General features: G+C 37.5%; 1 protein-coding gene across 1 annotated transcript in view; it reads left to right on the top strand.

The window, feature by feature from the left end:
• The window catches only part of LOC107554460 (transcription factor COE1), a 123,533-nt gene extending 110,856 nt beyond the window's left edge, over positions 1 to 12,677 (top strand). Inside the window, exons 12-16 of the mRNA XM_016236966.1 lie at positions 3,353 to 3,418; positions 4,689 to 4,866; positions 5,853 to 6,032; positions 7,504 to 7,698; positions 11,681 to 12,677. Of these exons, the coding sequence (XP_016092452.1) occupies positions 3,353 to 3,418; positions 4,689 to 4,866; positions 5,853 to 6,032; positions 7,504 to 7,698; positions 11,681 to 11,712 (651 nt within the window). The 3' untranslated portion in view covers positions 11,713 to 12,677. The remainder of the gene's footprint in view (positions 1 to 3,352; positions 3,419 to 4,688; positions 4,867 to 5,852; positions 6,033 to 7,503; positions 7,699 to 11,680) is intronic.
• The last annotated feature ends 1,232 nt before the right edge of the window (positions 12,678 to 13,909 follow it).

The raw sequence follows: 13,909 nt of genomic DNA, 5'->3' as shown, positions 1-13,909 counted from the left end.
CTCTGTTATAGGGCTGCTGATTATTACGGTAAAAACACTTTTCTATCAGATTAAAACCTGACATATTGCTCTGGGAACCATCACAGTTGAATTGACTCACCGTTTGAGTATCTTATCTCTTACATCAGCGACAAATGGTGTGTTTGAAACTGAAGATTAGATTATTGTCAGGATAGGGAAAGGCTCACTATATGATAGCCCTCATTCATCAAAATGGATAGCAGCCTTGGTGGGTATAAACAGCATGACATTACACACCAGTGTGGTCACTGTTTGAGTCAAGCATTTGCCGTTATTGAAAACAGATAGAGGCATATGAGTTTGTGTGGTTGGCTTGCACAGATTATATGTACATCCCACTTGGATTGGGTTTGCTCTTGGTGCACCCTATATATAGTATGTGCTGTTCTTATACTCTAGTATTTAGTTTTTGAATGCTTGCAGTAAGGTTGTTTAATTTTCAGTGCATGATTAATAATATTAATAAAAATTATGAATAATATTTATAATCAGTATTAATATTTGTTATATTTATAAATATCTACTTACCAAAATGAAAAAAGGTGGTTAGTTTTCCTACCATTAGCATAATTAAAATAATTTTTTGAAACACCTTTTTCAAAATGTAACTATTTTTTGTATCTTGACAGTGTATTTTTTAATTATATAATATGGATAATATGGAAATAAAATAAAAGTACATTGACTCCTGAAGCCACTTTTTTGATTATCCAGTGCTTTACTAATCTACTACAATGCAATGTCTTTAAATCATTTTCTGTAGGGGCGTTTCCCCCAAATTTTCATATCATGTAATTAATTTAATTAAGATTTTTAATCATTTGACAGCCTTTGTTTCCATGAGATTCTGTGGACTGAAGGACTTATAAAATATATGTATTTTGTTATTACTGCACAGCACCCCAGTGAGAGGGATCTCAGTTAAGCTAATAAAACCAGAACCTCCACGAGACCAGCAGTCCATGAAGTCAGGGAAGCAGAGCAGGAAGTATGACATCATCACTCCGATCCGTTCCGCATGAGCGACGACAGTGACCCCGCTGGTATTACTGCTCTAATAGAACATTAGGAGATGATAAAATTGCAAATGAACAAGCACAGGAATAAATTTGTCATGTTTTTACAGGCCTGGCTTCCTTGTAAATGTGCAGACGCCATTGCCTTATCATTCCAGATGTGACCCGGGCCTTATTTCATTTTTTCAGCAATCCCCTTCCTAATGAATGTATATCATATTACCAGCCACCATAATTTACACACAGGAACAGATTCAATGTCCGGCGCACATTAATGTGGAGGCTGGCCCTAACTGTGCTGCGCTGTGGGCTATTTGATATTATATTCTTCGAAACACTATGCCTGGGGTTGTTTGGTTGCACACATTCGCATTTATATGTGCTTATGCATTGCTATGAATGTATATATACATCACAGCTTTCACGTTGATGGAAAACAAAGCTGGAAAACACCTGTCAGGGTGCTAAAGACACTCCGAATGAGTCAAAACGGAGATTGAGTCCTCTTAGCTCATGGCCGCACTGAAGGAGCGGAGAAGGGGGGAGGATTGAGCATGGGTTACGATGACTCTGACTGATAGACAGCTATACAGACGCACAGATCCAAGATCAGGTTTCTTTCCTGTTTACCGCTCCTGGCTCCCTGCTCGGCCCTTACTGGAAGCCCTGCTACTCGCCCAGGAAATGGGCTCTGCTTCCAGACACAGGGCCACCACACACGGCCCGTGCTAATAGCATTTATTTGTTTGTCTGGACAAACTTTTGGCCCCTTCCTTATTGCATTTGCCCTCTCAACAGATCTCTCCCCCACCCCCCAATATCGTAATGACGGGAGATCGATAGGTAAGGACGAGACCTTCTAACAAAGGAGAGTGGAAGCGAAAGGGAGAGAAGTAGATGAGAGTGTGAGAGGTGTACTGGATAAATGACACAGTGCCGGTGCAGCAGGGGACCAAGCCATGGACTAATGCTTCCCATCCCTTATGTTCTTCCACCATCCCTCGGAGAAGAGGGTAAAGGAGAAGAGAGCCCGTTGGAGTCACACATCCATACTAAAGCACCACTTTAGGCCTCCCCAGGCTCCCGCACTTCTCTCAATCACCCAGGCAAAGCCCGGGCGAACAGAGACTGGTGCCTCCCCCGCGAAGCACCCCTAACGAGGGGTTAACGCAGTGCCAGAGCTCCCATTATTGAGTGAATTTAGCACCTTGGACAGCGCACTAAAAATCTTTATTGCTTTGCTGACCCCCTTGTCATGTTCGTGTCTGTGTGTTGCATTTGGGGCCGTCGGGGGGAGGCAGAGGGGGCTGATTGAAAGGCAATATGTCGGCTGGCAGGCAGGCACACATGCTCGGGGGCTTGTTCGCAGCGAGGGTTACACGCCGAGGGTGAGAACAATTTTCTGGTTGTCGCACTGCGAGCTTATTTCCTCAGCACCAGCACATTAACTTTTAAAAAGGGTTCCACTGGAGCTTCAGGGTTTAAAAAAAATGAAGAGAAGAGGGCTTGGAAAAAAGGAAATGAATACACAGTGTAAAGAACACTGTAAATAGATGTTTAATGTGTGAAAAGAATGGTAATAAATAGGTTTCCAGTTATGAAAGTCGATTACCTGGAAGGAAAATAGCGTTACTGTTGCCCTTGCCTCCTGCGGAACAGTCGTTTGCATGTACTAACATGCATGTATTTGCTTTAAATGTGTTTGTATTCATGTATTATACATGGAATCATGGCGGTACTGTTGGTAGGAAGAGCTAGGTAAAGCACGGTGCTGTTAAGGTGTTTTCTAAGATGTATACCCTCTGCAAATTGTAGGGGAGTTGTGGTCAAGGATATTGGCTAGCAATTCAAAGGTTGCATGTTCAAACCCTGTCAGGGGTGATCTAGGAACTGAAGAGCCCTGTTAGCATTTTGCCCTTTAGCAAAGCACTTAACCTGATATTGTTCTAAAGGGACTGATCCTGTAGTAATTGTACTGTAAGTTGTTTGTGCTTGTTGACAAATAAACAAATAGACTAGAAAAAGTTGTTGGCTAAATAAATAAAAAATTAACGTTGCTTTCTAAACATTCTTAAAATTCCTAATTTCATAAAATAATGGCATATGATATTAGGAACTGCTTTTAGAAAATATGTCTTGAAATACTTTTTTTTTCTTGTTTTAAGATATATTATCTGAAAATTTTACCATTTTATCAATTATATTATCAGTTGTCAAGTAAATTAATCTAGTGATCAAGATCATGTTTTGTGCATTTGACATCAAAATTAACATGGAAAGCTAAAGTGCCACCTTTTATCTTTTTTGTTATATAGGAGGTGATTCTTAAGAGGGCAGCAGATCTGGTGGAAGCTCTGTATGGGATGCCACACAATAATCAGGTGAGATTCAGGTGAACACAATGAAACAGCAAACCATAAACAGGGCCTCATTCAATATCCATGCATACACGTGTGTTTGTGCATAAAACCTGTTTAGGTGAATTTTCACACAGAAATCATGATTAAAAAATAAATTTGGTCTAAAATGTATTTTAAATTTACTATACCTTTTTTTAAATAATTTTTAGAAATCAGTCATTTGTTATGATAATTTTTAAAAAATATTTAATATTATTAGAAATTTCATTGAACTTGACAAAAAAATAAGATCTCGTTTCACACCCTCTCAGACTTGAATGCATGTGCACAAGAGAGAGTGCAAACTGTATTATTAGTAAAAAAAAAAAAAAAAGCACATTGTGTTGTAGGATCAGTGCAAATAATACCATTTTCCACATTTAAATGGTTTAATTAAACAGCACAGTTAAGCATTTGTTCCCAGTTAAGGCCATTTTTGAGCTTTAAGACCGTAGAATTGTTCTCTAATATTCCCTAACATATTCTCTCAACATAAATCCCCCAATGTAATTCCTTCAGAGCTCTCTCTCATTGGTTTGAAGGACCACAAGGGCATCTTCAATGTTAGATCAGTTATGAACTGCGAGTGAGGGTATATGCTCATCGATTGCAGAGCTGAGCATGAGTGCAGTGATGCTGAATTATTTAGGCTGGGCAGTGGATGGAGCATGACTCCAGTCATCAACCCACTCAAAGAGCTCTCTCTCAGGACCCCCTGTCCCCCCAACCTCCACTGGGTCCTGTTGTCTTTATGAGGGTGAATTTGAGACATGAATTTTCCATCAAAATGTGCAGCCCCCCTTCCCCAGCCCCCAAAACTAGAGTTTTCTGCTCTAGCTGATTAGCAGATAAGCACATCTTTAATGATTATACTTCTAGATTGTGTTCTTTTAGTATTTTAAGAATATATTGATTCATATGATCATATTTGACCAGGTGTGTTTATCTGGCAACTCATACTGTAGATTGCCCATACTTAGATATAATTATTTTAAGACAATTTTCTAAATACTAAACAATAAGATGCAGTGGGTATTTTGGGTTTTTTAATTGTTGTTTAATATTAACTGTTATTTGTGTTTATTTATTGACTGATTGACTGTATTTTATTGGGTTATGATTACTTATTTAGTCAAACTGTTATTATTTATACTGTATGATTATTTGAAAGAGAGTGTTTTTTTTCAGGCAGTTGGCTTACTAGTATCCTTCTAATCATTAGATCGGTCAATTTCTGTGTTGATCCTGATAGGAGATCATTCTGAAAAGAGCAGCAGATATCGCAGAGGCACTCTACAATGTCCCACGTGGACACAACCAGCTGCCAGGTCTGGCTAACAGCTCAGTTCATGCAGGCATGATGGGAGTCAACTCCTTCCACAGCCAGCTCGCTGTCAATGTCTCTGAGTCCACACAAGGAGCCAATCAGGGTGAGCAGAGATGCAAGACGCCATCAATCTTAAACCACAAGATATTTTGGCCATTCACAAAAAAAGTGATTTACTATGAGAGTTTGTGTGTGTGTGTGTGTTTGTGTGTGTGTGTGTGTGTGTGCGTGCAAAGAGAGGATAAGGATTAATAATTCACTTTTGCATATGGTATTTTAGTGCAAACACTAAAACTACTAACCAGTTGTTTCTCTAACCACTATCAGTTGAGTTTAACCAGGTGCTAAATGCACTGAAATATTGCTGCAATGTATTTAATAAATCATTGTCAATCTTTCCATTTGACTTCTTTTTGTGTTAGAGTGATTCTGGATAGTCCCATTAAAGTGTGCAAATTCACGGTATTCAGTAGTCTGCTACGTCCTTCGAACCTTAGGCAAGTGGGTGAAAAGTAGCGAGATAGACAGCATGCAGACAGATACAAGCGTTCAGCAATGCTCCCTGAACCTCCAGGCTCCTTTACCTCAGCATTCCTTGGCCTCTGTGACAATGAATGATTTGTGTTAAGTCAGCAGTAATGTATCAGTCGTCTGATGAAAGGGAGAATGAATAGTAAGCAGAGCAGAGATGAGCGCTGCCTTTGTACCAGTCAGCGGGGACTCCTGGAGCGAGAACTTCCTGCTGCTTTCACCCATGTCAGCGTTTAATGTCCTGATGTATATTTATAGTCCACATCCTCCTCCTGTCCTATCTGCCTCTGTATACCACTGACACACAGATCTTTCTTTTAAGGAACAATTTACCCAAAAATGAGATTTCTATCATCATTCATTCACTGTCATGTCATTCTGGATGTGTATGACTTTATTTCTACTGTGTAACAAAACAGGAGATGTTTGATAGAATGCTTACGGTGCTCTTTTCCATACAATGAAAGTCAATGGTGACCAGGAGCTGATTCTGTTTGTTTCTAAATGTATTCTTTCTTTCCTATTTCTTTTCCTTATTACTATGAGTGTGTGTTTCAGGTTTCAGTCGAAACACAAGCAGTGTGTCCCCTCACGGTTATGTACCCAGCACGACACCCCAGCAGAGTAGCTACAGTAGCGTCTCTACCAATATGAATGGATACGGCAACACAGGCATGACCACGCTGGGAGGGTCGCCCAACTTCCTCAATGGCTCTGCTGCCAACTCTCCTTATGCCAGTGAGTACTGATCCTCTCTATGTCTGTTTATCTCTCTCTCTTTTACATTTTTGTATCAGGTGCACATAGATATGAGTATTCACACAAGTGAATGAAAAAAAAAAATTATATATATATATATATATATATATATATATATGCATATAATAATACTATAATAATAAAAAAAAATTTTTTTTAAAGAAATTATTGCTTTTATGCAGCAACACATTCAGGACATTAAACTAATCAAAAGTGACAGTAAAGACTTTTAGATTGTTTCAAATATTTCTATTTCAAATAAATGCTGTTCTTTTGATCTTCCTATTCATCAAATAATCCTGAATAACTGTTTTCAACATTGATAATAATAAGAAATGTTTCTTGAGCAGCAAATCATCATATTAGAATGATTTCTGAAGGATAATATGACACTGAAGACTGGAGTAAGGATGCTGAAAATTCAGCTTGGTCTTCACAGGAATAAGTTGCATTTTTAAATATATCAAAATAGAAAACTGTTATTTTAATTTGTGACAATATTTCCCAACATTACTGTTATTACTGAGTTTTTGATCAGATAAATGCAGCGTTGGTGAGCATAAGAGACTTCTTACCGACCCCAAACATTTGAACTGTAGTGCATGAATGTCTAAAGGGGTAATTGCATTCTAAACATAAACTGTAGTAACATTAATGTATCTTACACGTATATCATATTTCGCCTAGACCACCAAGTAAGCCAGTCCTGCCACTGTGTGTGTGTGTGTGTGTTTAATCCCAGCCACTCTTTTTCTTCAGTCATGATCAGACACTGTCTATAATGCTTAGCCATTCGTATAACACCAATCTTCTCGCGCGGCTTCTAAATTAAAGCGTCTTAATTAAATCAATAAACTAATTGCAGGAGAAGCAATTCAACTTCGGTACTTTGATTCCATGATGTTAACAAGTATTTTAACAGGCTCACTGACTCCACGCTGACACTTTCAATCAATGCGAGAGAGCTGATTTTGTGGGCTCCAATTTTCATTAATTGATTAGTTAGGCCTTCATAAATGGATTATGACACTATCAGGAGAATTTACTTGGGAAAGTGCCATAAAATTTAAGCGCAGAATAATAACAACAATAAAGGTAGAGCAGGATATAAGAGAGCAGCTGAAATACGACAGGAGTAATTGTAAAATCGTTGAGGGGGAAAATGCTCTTAGGGTATTAATAGACAAAAGGAGAGGCGGTAGAGATGGGGCAGAGGAGGGACCAGCGCTAATGTTGTTCTGAGAGGAGCAGACAGTGCATCTGTGGAGCTTGAGGACTGTGAACCTCCAGTCAAGGAATACTATAAAAATAAATGATCTAACATTGATTATACATATTATTACCACCTATCATTTTATAAAAATAAAAAAAATAATCAAATCATGTGCTTCAGGTATGCTCTGATCTACCCTAAACCGGTTTCCCTCTCTCGTTCATTCCCGTCCCTCAGTTGTTCCTTCCAGTCCCACCATGGCCTCCTCCACCAGTCTTCCCTCCAACTGCAGCAGTTCCTCAGGCATCTTCTCTTTCTCTCCGGCCAACATGGTGTCTGCAGTCAAACAGAAGAGCGCTTTTGCTCCCGTTGTGCGGCCCCAGGCCTCGCCACCTCCTACCTGCACCAGTGCCAATGGAAACGGCCTCCAAGGTGAGTGGAACAGCAGAATGAAAAGCTTGACCTCACCAAGATAGGGCAAGCACAAATATGAACATTCGGTTTAAATATGTTAATTTAAGGTTTTTTTTTGTGTGTGTCTGGGGCAGACACACACCTTCAAAATTTTCGGATCGATAACCAGTTTTTATTATTTTTTGAAAGAAGTCTCACCAAGGCTGCATTTATTTGATCAAAAATACAGTAAAACTATAATATTGTGAAATACTTTTTTATTGTAATGTATTTTAAAAATGTAATTTAATCTTGTGATAGCAAAGTTGAATTTTTAGCAGCCATTACTCCAGTCTTTAGTGTCACATGATCATTCAGAAATCATTCTAATATAACAATTCTCGTGCTACTTAATATTTTGGTGGAAACCGTGATACTTTTTTCAGGATTCTTTGATGAATAGTGAGATCAAAACAACAGCATTTATTTCAAATAGAAATCTTTTGCAACAATGTAAAAGTCTGTACTGTCACTTTTGATCAATTTAATGTGTCCTTGCTGAAGTATTAACTTTTTAAAATAAAATCCTACTGACTCCAAGCTTTTAAACGATAGTGTAAGTGTATGTACAGTGGGGCAAAAAAGTATTTAGTCAGCCACCAATTGTGCAAGTTCTCCCACTTACTCCAGTCTTTAGTGTCACATGATCATTCAGAAATCATTCTAATATAACAATTCTCGTGCTACTTAATATTTTGGTGGAAACCGTGATACTTTTTTCAGGATTCTTTTATGAATAGTGAGATCAAAACAACAGCATTTATTTCAAATAGAAATCTTTTGCAACAATGTAAAAGTCTGTACTGTCACTTTTGATCAATTTAATGTGTCCTTGCTGAAGTATTAACTTTTTTAAATAAAATCCTACTGACTCCAAGCTTTTAAACGATAGTGTATGTATGTGTGTGTCTGTGTATAGTGATTTTGCTGTGCAGTGTTGTTTCTAAGTGCTCAGTTATAAAACCAATTGAGCTGACTCCAAAATGACAATAAACTAATTATGTTGCCTTCAATGACACATAGTTTTCACCAATTTCTTCAATCAAAAGTCTTCCATGCAGAGCACTGTTTATGTGACGCAAGGAATCTGTGGCTATGTAAAGTTTTCCAAGTAGTCCATTCTGGTTGAAAGGCAGCTGTCTATGTAGGCAGTTGGCAGTGATGCAACTCACTTGTTTTGAAACAGCTGGAGTGTCTGATCTACAGCCTTCTAACACTTAGACAGCTGTCAGTTTGTCCTAACTTGCGGTAATCTGTTTTTACCTGTTTCTGACCCAATTCCTCTTTTTGCACTAAAAAAATAAATCTCTTTTTGTTTCCTTCATCTTCCTTCCCCTGCTTTCTCCCTCTGCTTCCAGTAGATCAATCTTTTATGGACTCTAGCAAGTACTCCACCGCCAGCTCCCTGCAGGGACTGGCCTTCTCCTGAAGTATGTTACACCTGTCTCACACTCTTTCTTCATCATCCTCTCTTTCTATCCATTAAGCCATCCATCAGCATGACTGTCAGATCATCCTCTCCCTTCAGCCTCCCTCGTTCTCCTCACTTCTGCTCAGTCAGTGGGGGCCTGCTGTGCGTCTCCAAGAGCATGCCATATGTGTTTCATTTCCTGCCTGACTTCCTGTTCCCTGTGTCAAGTCCTCCTCAGAGTTCAATTGTGGCTGTGGAGTGTAGAATACAAGGATTTTGTCAGTTAACTAACTATAAGCCAGTTAACATCCACGAATTTAAAAATCAATCAAAAAACAATTACAAATTGTTCACAAAATATGCTCATAAAAATGACACAATGTAAACAAAATTGTAATGGTCCTAAGAATAGGTTTTATTTTTCATCCAGTTTTTATTATTATATTATTACTTTATTTATTTATTTATTTTAAGATTCCGCCAAATTGTAGCAGGCTACATAAAACCACTTTTGTGACATCTATAAAAACATACTGTATGTTCACTGTTATCTGAAACAAAGCCATAATCAGCATTCTCTGATTTATGACAATTACTCTGCGCAGCATTTGGCCCTGGGTGTTGATCTGAAATATCTAGACATCCACAGTGAGACAATATTCAAGTAATTGAGCATTTGAGGCAGACATCTCTTATCTGTGAGCGTGGAGTGCTTCCTCTCCGTATGTTGATATGCACTCAGCACTCTGACCCAATGACCGATTGTCGGTCACCACTCTCCCCCCACCCCCCCCCCCCCCCCTCCCCCCTACGTCTATTACGCACAATTGAGCATTTGAGGCAGACATCTCTTATCTGTGAGCGTGGAGTGCTTCCTCTCCGTATGTTGATATGCACTCAGCACTCTGACCCAATGACCGATTGTCGGTCACCACTCTCCCCCCCCCCCCCCCACCCCCCATTCCAAATGAGGCAGAGACACTCAGGAAATAACCCAGGAATTAGAGATGAGGGACCAGAGAGAGGAAATCAGTAGGAAGCCAATATGCTGCATGAAAAATCTGGTGCGGTGATGTGGCCTGCTGAAAGTAGGGAGCGATGGAGAGAGAAACCAAGCTCAGTGCTCATGGGACTTGCTTCCTCTTGGCTAATAATGAATAGAAGTGATAGTAATGTTTGACTGAACGTTGTTTAATGTTTGAGAACAAAAATTATTTATCTAAGCTCAAGCTATTTTTGTTTAAGTGTTGGCAAGCAAGTTCATTTGGGTCAGACTATGTATACACTGCATGCACTTTTTATTAGCATAGCTGTTTGTTTATAATTTGTCTCGTAAAAATGATGTCCACATAAATGTGCGTCGGTCCCCATAGGCACATGAAGTAAACACTCATCGAAACACAAGCGAAAAGCTACACAGTCAAATAAAAAAACTGCTTTAAATGACCTGTTTTTATTCAAGTCAAATATATTATTTAATATGACTGGATTACACCAATGGAAGTCATTTTTAAGAGTAAAAATAGCTCCAACTACATGCATACACTGAGTTTGTCCTCTACGCTCTTCATGTAAATGCAAATTCCCTCAGACTGTAAGAATATCCTGAACGTCTCCCCCGAACCCGTGGAGCTTTGTCCTCATGGGAGAGAAGCATTAGCTAATGTGTTGCGAAGCCGTCCTATAGTGTTATCACTAATTGGATTGATGAATTGTTCATATAATGGCTCCCTGATGGGGAGACTGATATACAGCCTGTAAAGCAAGTCACTATTTATCCTGACAATGACTCCAATTAAACATGGATGACCTGCAACCTTAGGTGGATCATACGGAATAAAGATTATCCTCACCCAATCGCAGGGAATTGTACATCCTTCTGATTAATGTACAGCTTCAGTGTGATCGAAAGTACAGATAATTATGGGATATATTACTGGGTTCGTTTAATCTCTCCATCCCTCCGTCAATTGATTGAAGCCATATTTCTACCCTGTTGTTTAGATGTGATCCATAACCACTGTCTTTAGTTAACCCTTTCATTTCTATGCATTGATTTACTTCAAAACTGTTGCACAACATCTTAGTAACTATATCAGGGCTAAAAAAATTTGCATTTTTTGCAACTAACAGAAATAAGTTTGATAATTTGAAGTGCTGAACTAACAAGAAAACTGAAATAAAAGCTTGCAAACTTGCAAAACAAAAGTTGCATCTTACAAAAGCACATAAAATAACTAAAAGTGAAACTAAAATTAAAGCTGAAAATATAAAAATAAAAGCTAATTAAAATCTTAATAAAACCTATAATAGTATATAAATAATTCTAAAATAACACTGAATTGAATTGTGATTTTCATATGTATAATGGCAAGTCATCACAAAGCAATACAATATTTCTTTCTCTCTTTGTGCAAGGTTGACTGTGACAAATATCATTTGAGTAGGACATGCTTTCCAGATGCTTTTCTTTTAGTTTTGTTGCATGACAGATGAAACCAAACAATCCCATGTCTCACTTTCCTTCTCTCTCTTTTCTCATGACTATAGTGATCCCAGGGATGATTGTTCCTCCCATGTAGGGGCTCCTGGGCTGAAGAGACACATTTGATTTCAGCTCTCATTAGAGATTCTACGCTCTGAGCTGAAGGCAATTTCTGGTGCAGGAGAAATGAAAACTGAACTTTTAAAACTCAGGCCTTTTGACAAAGGAATCTCATTTTATGGGAAGAAAGTATATGTTTGTTTTTGTTTTTAAGCTAATTTCTGGACTGCTCTACTGAAGGACTCCCCTCCCCATGTTTTGCCCATGCAGAAAGGAGAGATGGATCTCCTTTTCATTTTATTCATGGGCTTTTTTGATGAATTTAATGATCACATGCCTTTTTTTACAGACTGTATCACACAAACATGACACTTTAGGAGCAGGTGCATCCCTAATGTTGCAGTTACGGGGCAACAGCACAGATCTCTGTTAATACTGACCAGTTTTTATATGAACAGACACATTCGCTGAAAATCCAAATGAGAATATTTAGGCCAATTGTTTGAATACAGAGAAGAAGAAGGGAGGGTTTTTTGTCCCAGAGAGAAGCCAACAAATAGTTTGCCATAATGTTGTTTGTTTTCGTACAAAGTGAAATTGTAGCGCCATACTCACTTCCCTATAATTTCTTTTTGTTTTTGTTTTTTTATGAAGCATCTGGGTACCAGCTGGTTTGAATGGCTATGATGTAAGAAAGTTATTTAAGAGTTATTAAACGCTGTCATGCTGTAATTTTTCAATGTCCAGATTCATCCTCAAAGAGAAGAAAAAGCACCCCAGTTTCCACAACAAATCAGTATTTATGTTCATGCAAATATTTGCTGCTAAATAGAGCAGAGATATGCAGTAAACAGTTGGACTGAAGGAAAGAGCCCTCAGTTGCAATGCCATTTAATAAAAAAAAATAAAAACTTTTGAATTTTATGTGTGCTCAAGGAATGTGAGGATTTGTTTTTGCTTTTAATTAAAATGTTTGCTTTGTCTATGAAAAATGAAACTGTGATATATATATTTTAATGTGTTTGGTTTGCTGTGTTCAATAGGTTAAATGAAGTATGCTATTTCAGAGCCGACTGTTAAAACAACCCATTTTTCCTTTTTGTGTGTTTCTTTGGCTTGTTTTGGGGGACATGACTTGAATTAGCTAAGTATTTTCATGTTTAGACAGCACTGTATGAAGAATGCTTTCCAAATGTGTCAAACACCTAACATACAGCAGTTTTATTGGCTCACTTTGGTAGTCGTCTATTTTTGTACATATACTTTCTGTTGCCAAAGTCTTTGTTTTATTTGTATTTATCTCAGAATGGCTTAAGGCAGCTCAATAACAATGATGTTCAGTTCATTGCATAAATTACATAAAATCTCACAAACTTCAGCAAACACAAATCATGGATTCTGGACAAAAAGAGGGGACTCTCTGTAAAATATCCATATAAATAATGTATGTATATCCAGATTTTGTATATTGCTTTTCTCCCCAAATTTACTTTGATTGCGTAAGGTTTGTCGTGATTGTTTGTCCATCTGTTCGCTTTCATCACCGGCATTGTCTTTATTGTTAATGCATTTGTTTGAATTTAGATTCATGTTTTATATCATGTCAAGCTTCCAATTATTTTTTTTAAGTAAGTTCTATTCATAAAAAGCCATTGTCTATTTTTGTATAATTTGTAAGTTAAGTTTTCCTTTTGAATTTTTTTAATGTATGGCATAAAAGTAGCATCTCACAGCATTTAATTATGTAGATTTTTTTTTTATTATATATATAAAGATATGATGAATATATAAATCTATATATATGTATATCCAGATTTTGTATATTGCTTTTCTCCCCAAATTTACTTTGATTGCGTAAGGTTTGTCGTGATTGTTTGTCCATCTGTTCGCTTTCATCACCGCATTGTCTTTATTGTTAATGCATTTGTTTGAATTTAGATTCATGTTTTATATCATGTCAAGCTTCCAATTATTTTTTTTAAGTAAGTTCTATTCATAAAAAGCCATTGTCTATTTTTGTATAATTTGTAAGTTAAGTTTTCCTTTTGAATTTTTTTAATGTATGGCATAAAAGTAGCATCTCACAGCATTTAATTATGTAGATTTTTTTTTATTATATATATAAATATATGATGAATATATAAATCTATATATTTTTTTTTAGGCTTACAGAACCTGTACTATTGTAATAATATGCATGGGCTCTTCTTGATGGTTTTATTTCGCGCGTCGAA

Source organism: Sinocyclocheilus grahami, unplaced genomic scaffold, assembly GCF_001515645.1.
Source record: "Sinocyclocheilus grahami isolate Dianchi unplaced genomic scaffold, SAMN03320097.WGS_v1.1 scaffold502.1, whole genome shotgun sequence".
In the NCBI taxonomy this organism is placed as follows: Eukaryota; Metazoa; Chordata; class Actinopteri; order Cypriniformes; family Cyprinidae; genus Sinocyclocheilus; species Sinocyclocheilus grahami.
The sequence above is the reverse complement of the archived record's forward strand: the minus strand, read 5'-3'. Positions and strand labels throughout refer to the sequence as shown.